The 22,500-nt window shown below is 39.0% G+C and overlaps 3 protein-coding genes across 3 annotated transcripts in view; 1 reads left to right on the top strand and 2 right to left on the bottom strand.

Annotated features, from left to right (window-relative positions):
• The window catches only part of LOC137970378 (actin-related protein 2/3 complex subunit 1A-A-like), a 9,662-nt gene extending 4,203 nt beyond the window's left edge, over positions 1–5,459 (bottom strand). Inside the window, exons 1-8 of the mRNA XM_068816901.1 lie at positions 5,274–5,459; positions 4,499–4,584; positions 3,143–3,208; positions 2,634–2,739; positions 2,374–2,443; positions 2,188–2,235; positions 1,796–1,855; positions 1,394–1,503 (exon numbers count right to left, since the gene is read on the bottom strand). Coding sequence (XP_068673002.1) covers positions 1,394–1,503; positions 1,796–1,855; positions 2,188–2,235; positions 2,374–2,443; positions 2,634–2,739; positions 3,143–3,208; positions 4,499–4,584; positions 5,274–5,346 — 619 coding nt within the window. The 5' untranslated portion in view covers positions 5,347–5,459. The remainder of the gene's footprint in view (positions 1–1,393; positions 1,504–1,795; positions 1,856–2,187; positions 2,236–2,373; positions 2,444–2,633; positions 2,740–3,142; positions 3,209–4,498; positions 4,585–5,273) is intronic.
• Positions 5,460–5,592: 133 nt separating this feature from the next.
• Positions 5,593–13,834, top strand: LOC137970847 (ketimine reductase mu-crystallin-like). Its single transcript, XM_068817469.1, has 8 exons — positions 5,593–5,816; positions 7,534–7,684; positions 9,816–9,878; positions 9,971–10,072; positions 10,639–10,816; positions 10,898–11,019; positions 11,267–11,351; positions 12,928–13,834. The coding sequence occupies exons 1-8, from the start codon at positions 5,641–5,643 to the stop codon at positions 12,984–12,986; spliced, it is 936 nt and encodes a 311-aa protein (XP_068673570.1). The 5' UTR covers positions 5,593–5,640; the 3' UTR covers positions 12,987–13,834.
• A 2,324-nt stretch (positions 13,835–16,158) lies between these two features.
• The window catches only part of LOC137972012 (probable serine/threonine-protein kinase gdt8), a 7,310-nt gene continuing 968 nt past the window's right edge, over positions 16,159–22,500 (bottom strand). Inside the window, exons 2-5 of the mRNA XM_068818806.1 lie at positions 21,923–22,256; positions 20,258–20,419; positions 17,894–18,050; positions 16,159–16,412 (exon numbers count right to left, since the gene is read on the bottom strand). Coding sequence (XP_068674907.1) covers positions 16,361–16,412; positions 17,894–18,050; positions 20,258–20,419; positions 21,923–22,250 — 699 coding nt within the window. The 5' untranslated portion in view covers positions 22,251–22,256 and the 3' untranslated portion in view covers positions 16,159–16,360. The remainder of the gene's footprint in view (positions 16,413–17,893; positions 18,051–20,257; positions 20,420–21,922; positions 22,257–22,500) is intronic.

Here is a 22,500-nt window from a genome sequence, read left to right as displayed (position 1 = left end):
CTTTCTATGATATGCCAATCGAATTTAGTTGATTTTTCTAAAAGGAATTATTGGACTTTGCACACGTCAGCAAAAAGTCACCGTGAAGTGACTGTAAATACCCCGTCACGGCAAACACTGAAAAAAATCATGTCTTTGGTTTTTTGGGTCATAATTTGCTGATTTAATTTCACTTGTCTCTCGAGACCTTTGTTGCATGTAAAGGGTATTAAACTTCGAAAAAATGCCCTGTGGATGCTTTCATCGGCGGCATTTGCGGATTGAAATTGACAGTAATCAAAGCCAAATACCGTATGCAAATTGTCGACTTGTCGGCAGTCACGCAATTTATTCTTTTGTTCCGCAAACAATACTGGAAAAGCAAAATTATGGTTATGAATAACAAAGGCACAAACGCGTATACGATACGCAATTTTAGACGCGTCAAAAAAAAAAAAGCGTATACGCGTATCTCATGCATTCATTTTGCGTCTGCGTTGTTCGCTTATCTCCGAGCGGCACTGTACATGTAAGTCAAAATTAAAACTTGGTTTTCAAAAACCATTTTACCTCCAGAATATTTCGAAGTCAGTTCCTTCAAGTAGATAAATACTGTAAGTCTTATTACCGGTAGATGTTTTGGTATGTAGTATGGCTGAGTATTTTTACGAGTTGCGCTGTATTACAAACAATGAGTAGAAATACTCAGTGATACCACACACAACATCTAATAAGCTATTTATTGTCCACCTTTTTCGCAACAAATTTTTAGCAAGTAATTATTATTGTAAACAACCCAAGAACGTGTGACATATTTGTGTGCTATGAAGGGCAAACATTCATCTTCCTTTACAGATTTTTGGAAAAAAAAATCTGAAGTCGAAGCAACAGCAGCTGTAAACAGAGCCTAAACATCATTCCTGTTCAAATCTTTTTCGGCAGCCATAATTTGATCAGCTGTTAACTGACTTTGAAAGAAGTACGATTTGCAATTCTGTAACCAATCAGTGCGAGGCTCCAAGACCTCTATCGTTTTTCGGCCAATCAGAGTAAAGTCCAGATTCTGGACTAAGGGCAGACAATTTGTTAAGAAATGGTATCAGGCATACTTTTTTGCACCCTGTCTCATCGCAAGTTATCATATTCTAGGATTAGCTAACATGAACATTTAATTGGAACATGGTTTTGTAATGCCCAACTCTGTTTAAATGATCCCCCCACAAGTTCAATATCTGTTTGAGAGATTCCTTATACAGCTGTAGTCCTTTGAAGGCTACATGGCAGCAATCTTGCTGATAAACGATTCAATTCTCTCAAAATTTCTATATCCTAAATGAATATAATGTACGCATAACAGTTTTTCCACCATCTAAAATGGCACATTGTCAACAAGATTGTATAAAAGGGTGGTCACCTCTTCCATTAGTAAACTCTGATAAACAAGTTCCAAAACTGGACTTCTTGCCCCAGATAGTGTCAGTATTGCTTTTCCCATCAACTTCCTTGACAAAAGCAGAGAACACTCTGTTGAATGAAAAAAAAAAACCCATAAAACAACAACATAGCATCATTACTAGCAATAACAGCAACAACTATTGAATGCCAACATCTTTTTGTGGAACAGATAATTACTATGAGAGAAATCAGATTGAAAGGACTTTTTGATTTTCTCATTTCAATAATGATGCTTATTTTCTTTCTCCACAGATGCACTTCAAAAGACATATAGACAACACAAAGGAAACTTTCTTTGTCATGAAGAATTGGTGCACGATGATAATTTTTGTTGGTATTAAAACAAAATAATTTTGAGTACCTGGTCTTGAAATCAGAAGAGCCAGCTGCCAACAGCAAGTTGTTGGGATGCCAATCCAGACTGAAAAAAAGTAAAGTACAAAGAAAAAGATTACCACATACAAATTGGTCATTGAATAACATTAACTTCCTAATCTAACAGATAAACTTTTTCCCCATCCTTCAAACAACCTTCCTAAAACACAATCTTACGGACAATATAAAATTATGTTTTGTTAAAATATGGCAATAGTAATCTTGTTACATGAAGGTTGTTTAATTTTTAGCTTTCGTAATTCAAAGCCAAAAAAAAAGCACATTACCAATCTGAGTAGATAATGAAATATAGAGAAAAGCCTTGATGATTAATAATAATTAATAACCATGAAGCACATGTACATGTGCAAAGCTTACCACAACACAGTTGAGCGTATTGGCTTCTTAATATGTTTGCTCACCCACCTTGGGACATCAACCAGAATAATACATTATTAACACTGTAAGGATTTCAAAGAAATTTGAACAAATACAATGAAATACATGTACTGCAGAGATAAAAGGGAAGATGCATATCCATATCATCACCAAAAACAGACTTACCAGTCATTCTCCTTTTCAAAGTAACACACAGAAATCAGGCGAGCACTGCTTCCCACAGCAAACTTGTCCTCTAGGGACCAACAATATTATGATGGATATTAATTAACATGTTGCATTCTTAATAAGCAAGACTGCAATACTAAGAAATTAAACAAGTTAAAATGGTGGGAAATAATTATTTCTAAAAACGATAAATTACTATTAATAAAAATCAAATTTCTCATTAAACGTGAACAGTTAATTATGGCCATCATTTTTACCTTTGGGAGACCAACAGACACAAGTTGCAGCACGATTGATACGCAAGATAACAAGCATTGGCTTCCAGTGACCATCTTGCAAATTCCAAACATAAGCATTCCTATCCTGAATGGAAAATGTTTTGTAAAAAAGATACAATATAACACAATAATATTATTCCTCCTCAGGTCACTTGAAGTCCATCCTTAACAACACTTTCATACCACAGAACTACAGGCCCTATACAGCATGACCTATACAATCTATTGCATTGCATGCATTATAAAATATGAAGTCTAGTATTATTATTGCTATCATTATCATAATATGCTGAGGAAACTAAGCGAGTCAAATTTCTATAATTTTATCATGGATTTGCCAACTTACTTGCCTCCATGGACAAAACTATTCAAGCACACAAGAATACCACAATGGCAAAAATGGTGTCCAGACAGTATAAGCTTTAAATGGAAGAACACTTGGTGAAATGTTATTTTAACTTTGTTTCTTCAAGAGAAGTTAAACTTACAGCTCCACAAGTCACAAGCCGGTTGCTACTTGGAGCCCATGCCATACCAGTAACACGCTGTCCATGCTACAGAAAAACAAACAGCAATGACGACAAACATTAAGAAAAAGACTTGAAGAACACTTTTAAAAGAGTGATGCTTATTTAGTGCTTCGTGTGTTACAGCCCTCTCAAGGGAAACCACCAGCTTCCTGGAATGATTTTGAGTGCAGGATAGAAACCAGAAAACCCAGGAAAAAACCCTTGGAGAGAATTATTATATGAAAGTCGTCAACAATGGACCTATGGCAACAGCCAGGATATGACCCTGCTTATATTGGTGGAGCCATTTTGGTATTCCCAGTTGTTAACTACTGGACTTAAATATTCAGTGAACAAATGATAACATCAAGTATTCCTTTAACATTCAAATGATTCCCCAATGTTTTGCTGTTGGTCACATTCCTAGCTTATTTTTTTCCCAAATTACTTTATCATCTAACTGATTGGAATAAACAATTAACTTATTATAAATATAAATTTGCATCATGTGGATTTTGATTACCATAAAAACTCGTGTATAAACCGCATCGTTTTGCCAAGATATTGGGCTCAAAATAGTAGGTGCAGCCTATATACGAGACCATTGTTTTCAGAGGGAGTAAACTGGCTGGTATGGGGTGACAAATAAAACTCAGGGCACTTTCCGTTTGTCAAAACTGGCTGACCCAGACCCAAGGCTGTTGCCTAACAGGAGCCCGGTAGCCTGGGGCTCCCAAAGAATAGCTATGGGCTCCTTAATTTTTCACAGGAACACCTTTCACTTCATATGTTGGGCTCCTAAGTTCTCAGCGTTTAGCTCTGAGGGCCCCTTTAAAATCTTCTTAGGCAGCAGCCTTGCAGACCTGTCAGTTTGCAAAGAAAATACAACAATTTGAAGGAAAACTTGCCTGATAAACCCTCGCATTCTTCTGGAGGAGAATAAACACTCCCTTACAAGTGCTCCATTCTTTTGAATGTTGTTTTTTAATTCTGTTTACACTTCAAATCAAAACTAACTACCTCGGACAAACCTACAACAAATAACCCTTTTTAGTAACAGACCCAATTCTCACCCATGCACATTTTTCCTTGATTTACGCGTTGAAATCTGTACATCACAACTGTCACCTTCCCCAATATACCTCTGCCCCACCAACATAAAGCATTACTGAAAGAATCTCCCCTCTCCACTTCAAAAAAAAAAAAAAAAGAGGCAAAGAGTCACCCGCACTCTCTTACATACCGTTACTTCTAGCACATATAGATAAATTGACTGTGAGTCATGTGAACATGTCTTTGCGTAGTTTAAATACTGCTAAATCGTGACTTACTCACCTCGGTCAAAACAAATCCTTTGTCCCATTTAGCCCCCGCCTTCTTGTGAATATGGACAGTGTTGTCATTTGGGGAAAAGGCAAGCTCTGAATAAAGGGAATATTTCTTCTTAAAAAGACAAGTAGTAAGATTCTGTATACTTGGAGGGCTTGTTTGTTTGTTTGTTTACAAGTTATTTATTTGTTTGAGCAGGTTGAAGTTTTGGCAGCTATTCAGCTGTTTGGGCCCGGTTGTTCAAAAGCCGATTAACGCTAATACCAGGTTAAGAATTAACCAAGTAGTTTATTTCTCTACTCCCAAATGCTTTTCAACGCTGATAGTCGGCAAAACTTTACATTAGAATAAGTTAATCTTGAAAAACAGAAATAAGGAAAAGAAACTCTCATCAAAAAGTTGAAAACATAAAACAAAAGTTTACGCTAATCCTGGATTAAGTTAATCGTCTTTCGAACAACCGGGCCCTGATGTGGACCTGCTATACCCACCCACCCATATACTCACAGAGGGCAGCCACAACACAGGGAATTTCATCCCCTACTCTACGTCCCACAAGGAAATAATGAACATGGAAGATATTTGTGAGACCGGGGCCTACGGTTTATAGTCCTTATCCAAGAAGACTTGAAAGTCTGACCATTTGCGGATGTAATTACAAAGGCAGCACTTTCTCCTCAGTTAGTTAAAGACCCTGAGTGTTGGTCCGGCCGGAGTGAACATTACATACATGTAGCAGCTAGATGAAACGGAAGTGAAAATATCTAAGCGTAAAACTTACGGCTGTAGTCCTTGTTCAATGCAAAACAAGTAATTGATCTTATTGACAGCTCGTAAACTTCTTTTCCTGCCATCTCCTAACTCAGTTTGTTTCAATTCTTGACGTTATCGTCAAAGACAACGCTTCCCAGGGAAAATTGCTGCGGACTCTGGGCAGTCTACACAGCAAAATGGCGCCTCAGCAGGAGAGGCGTGGCTATTTGCGTTTATGCAAGTGTATCGTTAATTGGTGGATAAAAAAAATGTTGACCAATGAAAACTAATGTAACTCTACCTCTTTTTTATGGCTCACCCGCTGGTCATAATACACGTGCATTCACGGGTCGGGTTACTTCCGTGATCTTGGAACCTTCACTGGTGTTACAAAGATGGCTCATGCTAATGTCATACCTTGGAAGTATATTGACGCTTCTCGAGTAAAGCAAGTTCTTAAATACGAAGATCTTATACCTGTCATCGAAGAGGCTTTGAAGAATTTTTCTGCTCGAGAAAAAGGGGGAATTGTTCAGCCTGTGCGCGCAACAGTTGAAATGGAAGACCGTGGGTAGCTACAGTTATCGTTCATAATAAAAATAGGAATAATAATTTTCTATTTTAAAATGGGATAGTAATGCATCAGTCAATGTAAACCGCCCCCCCCCCTCCCCCCCCCAGGGAATTGGAATTTGCAGTCTGTGAAACAGAGAAAATAGGCCCCCTCCAGGGAAATATTTTTGGTCCAATGCCCCTGCCCTTGGAAAGAACGTCATGTTAAAACATGAAAGTAATGTTCAAATTTAATGCTCTGTACAAATCACCATTCTTTCAATGGCAAATTTTGTTAAACAGCACTCTTCTCTTGTTGTACATTGGTGCAGGGGTGGCGCAGTGGTGAAAGTTAGATTCCCATAGTCAGCATCATATGTGGGTTGAGTTTGTTGGTTCTCTACTCTTCCCCGAGAGGTTTTTCTACGGGTACTCCTGTTTTCCCCTCTCAAAAAACCAACATTCGACTTGATTTGCGTTAATTGTTGATTTCAGTTTACAGTGTCCCCAATAAGTGCTCCATTGCTAGAATGACTAGACACTTGAATAAAATTCCTTTATTTTGTTCTCAATGCGTGAGTGGGTGGAATTCTGCAAATCCTGTAATCTGATTGGCTCTGGGAGCAGGCAGAATTTCTCTATCTTGCCCGCCAACCCAGGCAGAATCCTAGCCCTGGTTGCGTGAGCTTGTGTAATGACCTTAAATTTCCATTTTTTGACACAACCATTTACATTCAGAAGTTAGTGTTTCAAAACAGATTTTTATTAGACAAGAAGTTTGGAAATAGAATTCAAATAAAAGTATTTCTCTTTGAAACATCATTTTGTAAGTCGCTTACGGCATAGACCTCTTTCATAATGGTGGCCAAGCCTCTTTGGCCTTGCTACGACAAGCAAATTTCAAAAGAATATTTGTTTCAAAATGAGAGCACTACATGTAGGTCTAATTAACATAAAAACAAAAGAATGAAAAAGTGGTCACCATTTATGAAAGTGTTCTATTCGCTATCAAGCGCGATGTGAGTTAACAAGTAAAAAAGTGATTTCAGAGAGGAAGAGAGAGCGAGAGGAGAAAAAGAAAGAAGTCATTTTCCAGCTAAGGATCGGTTCATGACCCCGGGTTGGGGTATTTCGCAGGTCTGTCCCTACCCCACAATCCATCCGTAGGTTTGTAGCTCAGTTAGTTTACTACCGGTACCATTTTCTTGGGAAAAAATGGGGGGCTGGGTGGGAAGGGATGGTGTAATAATTATGCAAATGTTGGTGGATGAAAAAAAGAAAAGAAATAATGTGAAATCCATTGTCTTTGTCCACCAACTAATCGCCATGATGAAATTACTGAAAACCACCCATTTTGAAAAAAAAAGATGTGGCTGTTTTTTCAGCTGCACTTATGACAAAGTAGCCTTGGAACACAGACCTATTTCCGGCGGTCGTTTCTCTCCCCAGAAATATGTCTGCATTTGCGGGCTAATGACAAAGTGGGTCATTAATTAAGATAAACAGAGTCAAAGATAGCAATTTATGCTTTTGAAAGCATATTTATGTGGAACTCTGAATCCACACAATTTAGTTTTTGAGCTTCAGGACAATTGATATTAAAATCGTTTTGTCCAAGAGATTTCATTGCAAGAATAAGTACATTCAACTTGTATCTGAAATATTATCAGAGGTTTCAGGAACAAAGGAATTAATTTTATGGGATGGTAGCAATCAAGTGTCATTCATTTTTATAGGTTTCTTATGGCCATGCCAGCTTATTCAGCAAATGATGATGCCCTTGCAGTTAAGTTGCTCACAGGATATCCAGAGAATGAGAAACAAGACCTTCCATCATTAATTTCCAATATTTTGGTCTTTAATCCAAGTACTGGTGTACCACAAGCAGTATGTTCCTGATTTGCTACTTGTTTAGTGTATTTCTTAGACATCAACTACTTGAGACATAAAATCTGGATAAGGTCTCATCATCTTATGCCGCACCTGCCCATCCCAAGATTTCACACCCCTCTCTTCACCCATCGACACCTGGAAGTCAGACTTGACAGATTTTACTCTGTCTAACGGCACAAGATTTTACTCTATCTAATGCCCGACAATTTTATTCATCATCTGGGGACATCGTAGTTAAGGCACCTAAGGAATGAATGGGTTAACCAGTCAAAAAGTTATGTCCCCTCCATTTAACCCATTGACTCCTGGGAGTGAGATTTAACTCTGTCTAATGCCAGACGATTTTACTCATCAACTGGGGGCACCGTATGGTGCCTGAGGGTTCAGTGGGTTAACCTTGTAACTCCCAATAGTGCCACTTATAGATTTTACTCTGTCTAATGCCAGACGATTTTACTCGTCAATGGGGAACCCCACGGGGCTGAAAGGGTTAACAACAGCTGGATTCACTCAAAAACTATGTCCCCATTAACCCTTTAACTCCCAATAGTGCCACTTATAGATTTTACTCTGTCTAACGCCAGACAATTTTACTCGTCAATGGGGAACCCCACGGGGCTGAAAGGGTTAAGCAAATACCACACTGCCACAGCTCTTTGACATCCTCTAATTTCATTGGACCAGTATATAGGATGCAGCTCTATAGCTATTGTGTTCAGGATTAGGCCCCATTGTTGCCAATTTGTATATGTTTTTTGCATGTATTGTTTTCTGACCCAATTGTGAGAGCCATTGAAAAGGCTGCATCCTAACCCCTCCCAAGAGGAAGAAGGAAATTCATGTAGAACTTGGTATTTTATTCATACCCTTTGATTGATGGAATGAATTTTCAATCACATTATCTTTGGAAAGGAAATGGAAAGTGCATGCTTAGCAGAAATAGTGAATTATGAATTTTAAAAAAACCACAGTAACCAGTTTGAGTTCTGGAAAAGCCTAATGGAATAAAATCTTAGCTACTGTAACAGCAGAACAAGATTCAAAGTAATTTATTCTCTCTGTAAGTTTAATGACCTGTAAGACAGAACGATGGTTTCACGGTAGACTTCTAGATGATTCAAGTGAGTTGACATCCTCAGTGCTTGAGCTTAGCGGTAGTCTGCTAGTCCTGGACTAGTACAAAATGCTTCTAGACTAGAAGAAACCTAGGGCCACAAGTCACAGGACTAGTAACAATTTGGTAAAAATATTAGTAAAATATGAAAACAAAAAAAACACTTTGTGTTGGAAATCTTGTTCGACTCGTCGTCGCAATGTTCCGATAATAACAGTCGCGTGAAATGATAGGCCGAGGCAAGGACTAGGCACTAATAAGGCTGCCATATTGCCCCCATTCCATGCTGTGTCGTGTTGATCCACATGTTTGTTATCGTGGAGGGACTGGAAGCCTATTTTTCTTGTGCAGGCGGCAGCGAGTATCCAAACAAACGCCAGAAAGAAGAAAACTAACTCTTGAATTGTGGGATGCCAGTCACTCTTCTCTGACTTATTTCTTTTGGGTATACTATTGTGAAGTCTCATCAAAGAAATTGGTTGTAAAATTTAATATTGGCATTATGCTGCGGTCAGGAAGGACTACCATAGATTTACTCAGGACTAGTAAATTTTCAACTCAACAAGTCCCAGGACCAGTGATTAAAAAAGTTAAGGTCGAATACTGATCATGCTTGCATTTTCTAGACTTTTTACCCACCTTTAGTATGGTTGCTATTTTAATTCTGGCTGGATGTATCTGAAGGTGATACAGTTTTATTACTGGTTGGCTTTCAGTCTGTGCTTCAAGATTTTCTGTAGTTAGCAAATTATCATTTAAATGCAAGTGCGTGGCTGGTTCCTTTTGCAGTTTGGGGGAGGAGGACTGGGGCTTAGTGTCTGAAAATTTTTAAAAAATGTTCAGGTATTGTTTGGAAGTAATGAAAATTCAGTCATGTTCATGTTGTTTTCCAGGGAAATATTTTCTTGAGGTGAATTCATGCCTCTCATCTCTGATATTTACATTAAAAATGTAGGCCTCAGGGGATTTCTGTTTTGTCTTTTGAGTAATTCATACTTTTGAATTTTTAAGATCATGGATGGAATTGTTATTACAGAAATGAGGACTGCCGCTGCTTCAGCTGTTGCTACCAAGGTAGTGTTTATCACATGGATTTTGTGCAGCATGTGGGAAGAAAATAGAGATACCTTATCCACCTCATGTTGTTGAATTTCTTCAATTTTCAGTACCTGGCTCCCCAGGATGCCCAAGTGCTGTGTATCCTGGGATCTGGTGCCCAGGCCAGGAGTCATGCAGAAGCCCTAAAGTATATTAGGCCATTCACAGAGGTACAAAAATGTATCTTTTGAACACAATTTGATGCCTGATTTCCATGTGATATCACAATAACTGTGATCCTAAAAAGACTGTTGAGTTGTCACTGAGTAATCATGGTCATGACCGCTGTATTCATAAACCGCTGACGTGGAGAAATTTCTATTTTGGTGATCACTTCAATGGGAATGGACGGACTTGTATGCAAACAGCGCAAAGTGGATTTAGACTCAAATCATAGCAATCACTTAGCCCTTTTTTTCATGATCACAGTAAATTCACAAAATTATAATAATACTTTATTTATGCAATGCGATTTTCCAACAATGAGCAAGAATGCACTTTACAATGTACGATAAAATTACACTAGATATACTTTAAGAAAAATGACATTTACATTTACATATTAATCAAATAAGTACAATGTTATGTCTAATATTGTGGAATGTTGAATCAATAAAATCAAAAAAAAATTTCCACATTTGAGGTGAAACTGTTGGGAAGGACCTAAATCTTATTTGCAGAGCTTATATTAAACATAGACAAGGCCATTACCATTTATTGTGTTCATTTATGTTAGACCAGGGTGTGGAGTAGAACTTATGCCAATGCACAAAAGTTTGCAGACGAGATTGGTGCAAAAGCTTGTACTACAGTGGAAGAGGCTGCAGTAGGAGCGGATGTCATAGTAACTGTTACCTTGGCAACCAACCCTATTCTTTGTGGGAAGTGGGTCAAACCTGGGGCTTTGATAAATTGTAAGTTTCGATGAGACTCTTGCATCAGGTCAAGTGTTTTTTGCATCTTTTATTAAGCATGAGTGCTCTGTTATCCCGTAGCTGTCGGTGCCGCTCGCCCAACAACCCGAGAACTTGATGATGAGCTAATGGTTGCGAGTTTTATAGTAGCAGACAGCATTGAAGCAGCTCTAAAGGAAGCGGGAGATGTTGTTCTCTCTAAGGTAAGTGATTTTAATCGTGAAGAAATGAGAGGAAATATTGTGAACTATCGTAACAATGTCTTATGGCTTTGGCTTTTCATTTAGTGCAGAAGTGAAAGGTTAGGGTTTGTGTAAGATTTTCTGCTGTTGTGCATAACTTTATTTTTGTGTGTAATATGTTGAGTCAGATTTTTGCTGCAATTATTGGCTCTTGCATAGCATGCACAATTTGTTATAGTTATGGAGGATTGTTCATTCTTTGTTCAAGGCGACCGTTTCTGGTGAAATTGGAGATGTGATCATAGGGAAACTTTCCGTTCCTGAAGGAAAAACAAAAATCTTTAAATCTCTAGGTGAGTTGATAACAAAGGAAAAGATGACACTGGAACACAGGATGCTCTTTTCCAAATGACGTCTGTAATTAGATCACGAAAAATATATCCAAATTTTGTCTTTTATTATATTTCTCAGTCAGACCTGTCTCTCCGCTGGGAACTAAACTTTATTGTTATGCAATTAATTTGTGCAAAAAAAATTGTATTGTATTGCCAACCAACATGGCCGCATTATCACGTGGGTGAAACCAAGAATTCGTTCTCTTTCAGATTTTTAGGCATGCAAGTCATTTGTGGCAGTTGAACGTTTCGCTTGACTTCAACTAGTTTTCTTTCACGCGCGCCCTATTACCTCAGAGATATAATAAATATCTTACTAACCTCGTTTTCTCGGTCCGTACTGTAAGTTACGGATTATCGTTTTTTACGGTACCCTTTGATTTATGGCCTGCGCTCTTCTTGCTTGGGCCATAAACTCGGTCCGTAACTTAATACGGTGACGACCTCGGACTCGGTTAGTAAAAAGTATGTGCTAAGCGCTGAAAGTATGTACTAAGCGCTGATAAACTCTGCATGCGCATTTTGAACTTATTTCGCTTATTTTGCAAAAGGAATAATTTTAAGAATAGCAATGACATGAAATGATGGGAAAGGTGTAATGCGCCCGTGGGCCGTGCGCCCGTCCGCTAGCGGGGGGTCCAAATCCGCCCTTGGACTCCAAGGGGGGTGTCACCCTCCAATGGAGGGTGGCAGTCTGTAGATGGTGTTGGTCCCAGTACCTATCATTTGCAAGTTTGCACAAGGCGTCAGTTGCGCTGCCTGATAACTTGCAGCTCTCTGGGGGAAACGAGACACAAGAACGAGCAGACAGCCCGAGACCGTTGCCTCAATTTAAGACAACGAAAGTAAATACAATAGAAGAGGATCTTATTGTGACACCCAAAAAGTGCGTAGCGTGATGATACAGTATAATTAGTGCTGGTAAACTCTGCATTTTGAACTTATTTCACTTATTTTGTAAAACGGCGAAAGAACAACAGTCCTTGGCAGGATTCGAACATACGACCTCCGTAGCACCAGTCGGATGCTCTACCCATTTGACTACTTAAGACTTATTCTGGGGAGTTGGATCGTTTATCTACATTGTAGGTCCTGAATGGACAATGTGTTAGTCCCATTTCTCTTCAGGCTGCGCCCATTGCCCCAGCAGTCCCGATCCACTGAGAGTCTGGAACAGGCTAGTGGGCTGTACAAAATCACACGCCTTTAAATATATGAAATGGTGGAAGGTATGATGGATGGGTAGAGCATCCGATCAGTGTTACGGAGGTCGTAGCTTTGAGTAAAAGCAGTCTGTCGAATTCATGTGCTTTGATAACTTATACAGCAAAAAGCAATTCCAGTTAAAAATAAACTTCACATGAAGAACCGCAAGTGAAAGGAGGCAGTCAATCAGTTGGCTAATTACAAAGCGTGGTGGGTTGGCGAATGAAAGAAAACACCTAAAGGGCGAGAGGCACTAAAAATCTATTCACTTTGAATTTTGACATTGCAGAAAACCAGTAAATCCTTTTTTTTAATTTTTTTTTTCCAGGGATGGCTGTGGAAGATGTTGTGTCATCCAAGTTGGTCCTCAGTAAAATTAAGGAATAGTATCTCGTCATTTATGAGCTACCGTAATCATAACCATTACAATTTTCTCAAATTTGATTTGTGCATTAACTGCTTTATTTTTCTTCAAGTATTGTGTAGGGTTGTAATCGGACAGTTGGCTGTAATCGGACACCTGTAATAGGACAGTTACATCAGCCAATCATATTAAGTGCACTCAGCTTGATCCACCAATCACAGAATAATCAATAACCATAGCGACCCCACCAAACTGGGGGGTTTTCCAAAACTGACGAATTTATAACATTAGACAGTGAAAAAGGAATGCATTTGTTTTCTCCGAATTTGTAATGGTCCAATTCGGTCTGTAATCATATATATATAATCCTCATCGCGCCTAGGTGGCACATAAGATCTGATCTGTAATCATACTCGTGATTAAACAAATCAAAAGACCGCGTAGCGGTGGTCCGATTTTGTTAATTACTCGTAAACGTATGATTACAGATCGAATTGGACTCCATTCAGTCCTTTTACCAGTATAAATCATTTCCTCTGTTTTTAAATCTTTTTTTAATTAAAGAAAACTAGACTTTAGAAGTGCTATGATCTAGAGGTTAATTCAAATTAAAATAATTCAGGTTGTAATTATAGAATTTAAGAGTTTAAGTACTGTTATGTTTGTAAAAAATAAATCTCAAGGGACCTTCGCTCTGTAGAGTGTTTCCCCTTGAACACGTTGTGTTAAAGTTGTAAGCCATATAATGAGAACATAACATACCTTCAAAGGCAGCAATCAGCGAGACTCGCCTCAGTTGGGAGAAGTGTATCTGCATTTTGCCTATTAAAGTGTTTATCATTCCAATTTAAGACGGGGTCTTAACAATTGCATTTGTTGTGTTCTGGTTTTGGTTATTCTTTATCCAGTAGATTTTGTTTTAGCAGCTTCTTTGTTTTACCAGACCGATACGATGCGGACCATCCTCAGGTGAAAACTTTGCCGCTAAGGCTTCTAGCGCCAAGATACCAAGATGTTGCACCTAACCTTGGATGGGTGCGAATATGCTCTTTTTCTCCCTTTGAATAATTCCATAATTAGTTATTTCAGTCATCTTACGCGATGAGTCGACAGATAACGAATGCGGATATTTTTTAAGACGTGTAGTTGTCGCTACTTACTCAAATGCCGGAGTAAATGTAATGATGCGTTTCAAGCTCTTTATTTCCCTTCTCCTTACACATAAAAGTGCCATGCAATAAATGGATGCTAAGCTATAGACGGTTTTCACCTGACATCACAGCAGTTTTTTTTTTTGCACCGAACAATATCGGGGGTTTGACTAGCTGGTTTGACTGTATTATAATGCAAAACGTGATCCATAAAAGACCATTTTCGAATTCTCACGGCTGGACTGGATCTAGCATGAAATGGAGGCTAATGCGGGCAAATCTTTTCAAATGCAAATTAATTTGCCCGCATTAGCCTCCATTTCATGCTAGATCCAGTCCAACCGTTAGAATACGAAACTGGCCTATTTGCTATTGTTTTGTGCACCAACACGGCAGTCTCATCACGTGATTGAAAACCATCTATACAGTGTAAACTTTTTTATAGGGTTTTCATTTAGAGGTAGCTATTTTGCCGGTTTTCCGTCGCATCTGACTGTCCTCGGTTTTGACGGACAACTATGTCCTGCGCCAGGCACTCTAGGTCCGCTTGAAAACCGTGGACGAGTTGTTCAACTTCCGCCCGATTTGGGCCCGTTTGCAGGTTGCTACTCTTTGAGAACACAGTTTCTAATCTCGGGTTTCACGTGCATAAGATGAGCTTTGGCAAGTATAGATGGTTTTCAATCACGTGATGAGTCGGCCAGGAGCAAGGGTGGCTCAGTTGGTTAGTGCGCGGCTTTGGTGCAAGAGGTCCCGAGTTCGATCCCCTGATCTCACATGCTTGTTTCGACTTCTTTCCTTTCAGTGTAGCCTAAGTAGCTTTAAATACCCTGAGAAGGGGAGCACTCTCCAACCGTTAGAATACGAAACTGGCCTGGGAGTAAAATGAGCGCACCGTCGGCTTCCTGGGAGAGTACTCTCTAGAGAGTAAAGAAACTTCCGACGTTAAATAACGTGTATCTTTTACCTTTTCGTTTTTCGTTCGTCTCCTTTTTCAGTGCCATCTTGAATGATCTTGAATTACGGCATATGCGCATATGCATCTCGGTTTTGACACGTCAGTATGCGCAAGTGACGGCTGCATACCTCGTGATAGTTTGTATGGAGTCAATTCGCAACAACACGCTTCTATTTCAACTTCACTACACAGACAAATGCAATCCATTAGGTTTATTTTGGTTTCTTTCGGCCTCGCACCAGCGGCAGTCATGAACAACCTAACTACCCGATAACCTGTGACACTGCCGGATACGAAAAACCTCTGTGAGGAACAAAAACTGGAAACGTATTCCCCGGACCGAGAATCCCAGGAGAAAATGTTTTGGCGAACGAATCGTGATTTTTCGTTCGCATGAGACGAAGGACTTTTCGGAAGTCTACCCGAACCAATGCAATGCCATAAACCCTCCGGAGTTTAATTAAAGGGTTTCTTGTTACAAAACAATAACGATACATAAAAAGAAAACAAAAGTTAAAGAGACTGATACAGGCCTAGAATGGCTAACCACGTGACAAACTAACACTTTATAGACAGCATGATACCCGTCATGCCTTACACCAATCGTACCAAGACACTTCTGTTCCCGTGCCGTAGAAATATAAATTTCTGTCTTATTCGCACGCTCAACCGACAGAAATTATATTTTTTGGCAAGGGACATTTTTTAGTAAACTCTCAGACAGTTTAAGAAAATTCCAGAATTTTTTATGACGTCATCACCTCTTTCCTCCTTGCGTTCCATTTTTAGCCACATTCCACAAGCATCACATATAAATACTATCGAATAGGCATCGTCTTCATGGGATCTCGGCGGCTCGTCTAATGATGCCAACCTCCAAAGTCCTCCCAACGAACACACTTCATAATCAATGATTACTCCTTGTAGAGTAACTACCTAATTTTGTAATTAACTGCGTACCCCCGAAACTTAACACAAGAGGATGACGCATTTGGAGAAGTTGTTCTGAAATCCCGATAAGCACTTTCTACCATGGCAACTGACAGAGTTATCCCAATTTCCCAACGTCGAACGCAACAAATCCCATTATACTGGAAATTTTAGGTTTTTAATGAACAAACAACATGTGGAATGAATCAATCCATGAACACTTACAGATGGCTCAAGAATTGTTTCGTATAGACTGGGTGCCTTTTAAAAGATAAATCGGCAGAAATACTTCCAAGTAGCTTAAAAGAGCTAATCTTGAGTGCGTCTCTCTGGGCCAAATTGTTTGGTTCTGATTTCACTAGTTCTTAACATATTTTAGTTTACAGTATCTGATACTCCAAAAGCCATTCCTGCAAAAAAAGAAAATGAATTAATAACTATACACATTTCTTTCACATCATGAGCGAAGCTGACGAGCATAATTCATGTTATTTTGACTTAAAACACAACAGCTAACGTTGCGTCTATTTGACGGAAAATCCGTGTCCAAATTGTGCAATGCGTAACAGGAACAAATTGTACAATGCAACTTATAATTATACCATATACGCGTAGCTACTAAGGGTTGTTGCGGTCAAAGTTGTGGTTCGTTACGTTCTATAGGTTGAAAAGGAAGCTACAATGGCCCATATGATTAAAAAAACAAACGAATTTTAAATGGCGATCATTTTGCTATGTTTTGACGCAATATGCAGAAACCTGTAATGTATTGATAGGGACTGTATTTTTCATTGTCATGGAATGTGTTCTTTGCTGAATTTTCCCGGCCTGAAGGAGTGGGGAAACAGCGGACGTTATTACATTCCTTAGAGAGTTTGTCAGGACAGTTGATCATTTGTCGTTCTGGTATAAAAAGGGGTTCTTGCTGTTCAATCGCATGGTTACTCAATCCTGGTTACATATTGTTTATATTACTGTTAATTTCTTTCATCTGAACTGTTTACTATGTTTCATTTTTTGAAAGCATTAAAATGTTTTGTTTTCAAAAGGGGTTCATTTGATGAATGATTATCTGAATATTTCTTGCCATTGGGATGATTCATTCATTTGTAAGGCCTGCGCTATCTGAAGTGGTCAGTAAACGAGCTGCCACTCCTGACGCTTAATTGTCTGCATTAATGGCGTTTAGCATGAAAATTACTTGTTTTCGTTTCATTGCACGCCTCTTACCGGACGAGACTGATCCGTAACCTACAACACGGATCGAGCAAACGAGGTTAGTTAGAGGTTTACCATGTATGTATCCGAGGTAATAAGGCGCGTAGGAAAGGAAAGTAGGAGAAGTTTAGAGGAACGTTCATCTGCCACAAATGACTGGCATGCGTAACCATCTGAAAACCCAATGCTGAAATCTGATTGCCTTTTTGAAATAGTTGTTTGCAAGATTCGAACTGTCATAAACATGAAAAAGTCGTTGGAGAATGTTGCTTCAAAATTTCAAATTTAGCGGGCTGTACTCTACCAGAAACCCATAAGGGTTGAAACGTGTAACGCGCGTTCACAGCTTCCGAATATTCAGTGCGAACTGATTGCTTGAATGTTTCAGTGCTAAGTACCATATTTGGAAACCCCTCGCTCTTGTTTTTCCAAATATGGTACTTAGCAAATTGGAATATTCAGAAGCTTGTTTCCCAGCATACAAGGGGCCGTTACACGTTTCAACCCTTATGGGTTTCTGACTCTACTGAATACGGAGCATCAAAACCAAAGTGAACACGTTACGCATGCGCACAATACAGAATACAGCCCGATAAATTAACCAATCATAGCGCGCGTACTATCTGAGAGATTCCTTCCACTTGCACACATTAGGAACTGTTACAGGACTTACTCCGCAGTCTTCACTCCCGTCATGTAGTATCCTCGAGGTGTTTTCACTGAGTTGCCATACCCGCTCCATTTGCATCGTTTTTCCGTGTATCGATATTTTGGAGTGGAACAACATTGAAAACGGAATGCACGAACCTTTGAATACGTGCTGTCGATTCCTGTAAAGAAAATAGCATAAATAAATAACTAAATGAATTAAAAGAAATAAATGCATACAGATTCAGGGGTATTTACCTCACTTAATGCAATTCACGATAATCTTTCCCAGTTTATTTATGATATAAATAGTATTTGCCGTATTAATTGTAAGTAATATTAGGGTTTTTGCGATTTTTGTGATGTGCTTTTACCCCATACATGTTTTTACTCACCATTAGAGGAAGCTTATATTATATAATAAACAAAAAGTAACAGATTAATATAATTTCAAAAATAGACATCGTGAATGTATCGAGTTTTTACAAGCAAGGCGATCAGATTTAAAAAAATACAATTGGTGCAATTTCTAATTCGCGCATGCGTTGATTAAGTGTGTAAACGAGAGGAGAAAAAACGGACGGGTAGGGTTTACCATAATTTTGGCCCATGGATCGCCTTTATTACTACTTCGTCCATAAAGTATTTGCAGGCTGCGTCGGAAATAAACGTCGGCGCCTGGATGATACGTGACGAATGCCTTCCTTACTTTAAGGTCAATCTACAATCACGCTAATTTTATAGCATCATATAATTCAATGCTTTATCTACTTGGCAATGTACCCATGGGTCTGATTTTTTATACGATGTATCGAAGCTTGCGCGAATGCATTTGCAAAAGATGGTAAAATGACAAAACAAAAACAATGCAATCTCCTGTGTATTTGTTCAAAATTGTTAACATTTTCCGAATTTGTTAGCATGCTCGAGATGATAATAATGATAATAATAATAATAATAATAATAATAATGATAAATAATTTAAAAATTTATAGCGCGCAAATATCTTTATAGATGTAATCAAATGCGCGATAAAAATGGTGTAACTGAAATATACATTGATTATACAAAGGCGAGTATAAAAGGTGGAAGAAGTATATGTATGCATTAATAACATTAAGAGTAAAGTATGTATTTAATAAGATCCTAATTATAAGTTAAATTGAAAAAATAAGTCTTAAGCGAAGATTTAAATTTTCTAAAATTAGTTTTGTTACGTATATTGTTCGGCAATTTGTTCCATACCAGTGGAGCTGCCGTTTTAAAGGAGCTTCCTTAGTTAGAAACTTTCGGATGTGCCTGATGTTGTATATATGTGAAAGTAAACAGTTCTACGCGTTCGTATCTTATCGCTCGTATTCATCCACGTGCCAAGATTCCTGGCGCATTTTAATTGCTGCGAGTTGCTGCATGCCTCAGTTTGAAAGCGAGTCCTGGTGCACAACCATTCAAATGGAAATGAGTTGCGTATTCTTATGCAAATATCATACGAATTTCTGAGCCTCCCATGGTAAGCAGTCTTAATCCCACTCTCACCCATTCGTATCAGCCAATAGGGAGCCTTAAAACCACTAACCTCCAACTGCAGGCAGTCACGTGACTCGCGTGACTGGCGCTGCATTCGAGGTGATGCTTTTTTCAGTCGAGTAACCTCAGGCTTATTTTCAAAATGAGTCCAATCGCAAACTTCGACCGTGGAATCGCTCTGTAGAATAGGCTGAAGTGTAAAGGTCGATTTTCCATATATCTTTTTAAAGGGAGCCTCCACTCTTGCTACAGAAGAACTATAAACCGAAGGAAACAATGTTTCGGAACAAATTTGTTCGCAATTTGTTCTAAAACAGTGTTTATATCAAAAAAAGTGAATTTTAAAATCGCTTATTTTCACTTTCAAATTTCGCGGACGCCGCCATCTTGAATGATTGTGACGTGTTACGATTGCCCTATTGTTCTAACACAAAGCGCTTTTGTCTAATAACAATGGGGCAACCGTAACACGTCACAATTATTCAAGATGGCGGCGCCCGCGAAATTTGAAAACAAAAACAAGCGATTCTAAAACTTATTTATTTCGGATACAAAGGCTTTCTTTGAAAAAAAAAATTAGATAGATTTGACTGTAAAGGTTATTTCCTGTGATTTAAAGTTACTTTTTTGTAGAGGTGGAGGTTTCCTTTAAAGCCTGCGAGCAGACTCACTTGTCTGGGATATCGAGCCAGAATTTTGGTAGCGTACCCAACAGCGCGCGTGAAGAATGGGGCGCATACAGGGAAATCATCAGTTAAGCTTAAAGGTTCTTCTCGCGCGTTAGTGGCTGTGCCGCCAAAATAGTCGCTCGATATCCCAAACAAGCGAGCCTGCTCGCAGGCTAATCTTTTTATTGCCGTACCAGTTATGAAGCTGTTTTTGGGACATCCAAAATTGAATTTGGCCTGATAGGGAGATGACCATTGACATATCTTGACAGGCTTGCTTTTACCACACTTAATACGCCAGAACCGATCACCCAATGATTGACGGTATGAAGTGTAAATGAACACCACTGATTGACCTGATTGAATAGAGGTAGAAAAACAATTTGATTCAATCCACAATTTGGTAATGTATCTTTTAATTTTAGACTCTCTTCAGAGAGCATATAGAGTATACAACTGCGGAAATGAAACCCGAGTAGTTGATGTGAAGAAGCCTCAGCTGAAAAAACCCTGACTTGAACTGGACTCGAACCCATGACCGCGCGATTGTCCTGCACTGCTCTATCAAATGAGCTATCAAGCCACCTGGGAACTAGCTGTTCCACACATCTCGTAAGAGTTGGAAGTACTAACCCAGATACATTGGAGCAGACAACGTTACAGAACCGAATGAAGGGGTAGTTTCTAAAGAAACTGTGGTGCTGCGTCGGTGGGGAAGTAGTATACAAAAATTTGGTTTTATCAACGGAGTTGATGATGTAAATTGGCCACCGTACAGAGATTCTAAAAGCTGACGTTTCGAGCGTTAGCCCTTCGTCAGAGCGAATCGAGGGATTATGGGTTACGTGTAGTTTTTATAGTAGAGTAGTATAGTATAGAGTAGTATAGTATAGTAGTATAGTAGAGTAGCGTTAAAACTAGTTCGGCAAGGCGGAGGAGCGTTTCCGAGCTAGGTTCTTTGACAGTGCGTTGATCGAAAAAGTGTTTAAGTGCTTGAAGACCTTCGCTATTAGGAATGACTGTGTATAGAGATGTAATGTCCACAGTGAAAATAAGTTTGTCTTGGCCGGAGAAAACCAATTCACAATTTACAGAACCAATCCACGATTCGACCGAAATAAGACACTTTTATAGCCAGTATGTGGCACACTTCTCTGCGTGGCAGACGTTCGAAGAGAATCGGCGAGAAGGAACTTAGACGTTTAGTGAGAACGAAAAAGGCACACTTGCACGTGAATGACGACCTGGTGCGTCATTCCGGCTGGTCTTTCATATACCGGATCTGAAATAATTAATGTCCATAAAACAAAAGAACAAAGCAAACATTACAATATCTAATTAGCAAGGCCTAATCGGAATAACAATGATTCTTTTGTCCTCCGCCATTTTAGTCCGGTATAGGAAAAGTCTACCCGTCATTCACCTTCTCCTCCATCATCCAAATTCCATCGCACCGACCCCACCCCCCCCCCCCCCCTCCCTTCCTTCTTCCCCCCTCCAACTCCTTTTCGAAAGCCTGCCACGCAAGCTGTTCCTTAATTGGAGGAAAAAGTAGGTGCATATATTTGGGGGCCAAAGATAAGATGTGATGTTCAATCGTTTTTCACAGTTTTTAAAATCGTCTTTAGAACTGAATTATGACAAGTTCATTTATTTTCCTTAAAAATTAACTAGGAAATATAATGACAATTTGATTCTCGTTCCTTGGCCCTTGACAATGCTATCGAATGATATTATTCCCTATTTAAGCCGGCTTGAGGTTGGACATGACTGTAGGTAGCCAGTGAGCCGGCTTACTTTAACTAAGCATTATAACGTAGACAATGGCCAGTGAATAAATAGATAAATAATCGGTTTACCTCGAGGGCAAGCAAAATAGAAAGGACCATGTATGACATTCAGCCAGTTGTCGTTGTTGTTGTTGTTATTGTTGTTGTTGTTGTTGTTATTGTTGTTGTTGTTATTGTTATTATTGTTGCAAAACACACGTCTTATCAAGCCCCAGTTGTTGTTATTATTATTATTGTTATTGTTGTTGTTATTGTTATTATTGTTGTTGTTACAGACTATTCTCTTCACATCAGATTTGCTTTCTTTTCCAGCTGAAATCCCTTCATCTGCAAGCGAGATCGACATGGAGCCAACAAGAAGCAACCAGAACAAAAAGTTGATGATCGAGTTTTGCATGTTGATCTGTGAGATGAAGTAAATGCTTTAGATATCTTTGGAGACACAGGGGCAAATATTGGGAGTGAGGGAAATTAAAACAAAAACAATTGGTCTCCTCTCGCCGTTTGGACTTCGTATTTGCACCATACTATTTTGCCTTTGAGTCTTCGAGGTTCATGCATACTCAGCGTACGCTTCTACGGATATGTCGAACAGAAAATGTGTGAGAATTGTAGCTCCTTTAGACGATTTGTATAACCCTAAACCC

The sequence above is a fragment of the Montipora foliosa genome, chromosome 9 (genome assembly GCF_036669935.1).
Source record: "Montipora foliosa isolate CH-2021 chromosome 9, ASM3666993v2, whole genome shotgun sequence".
Classification (NCBI taxonomy): domain Eukaryota; kingdom Metazoa; phylum Cnidaria; class Anthozoa; order Scleractinia; family Acroporidae; genus Montipora; species Montipora foliosa.
Note: the sequence above shows the minus strand (reverse complement) of the source record. Positions and strands in the feature narration are given on the sequence as shown.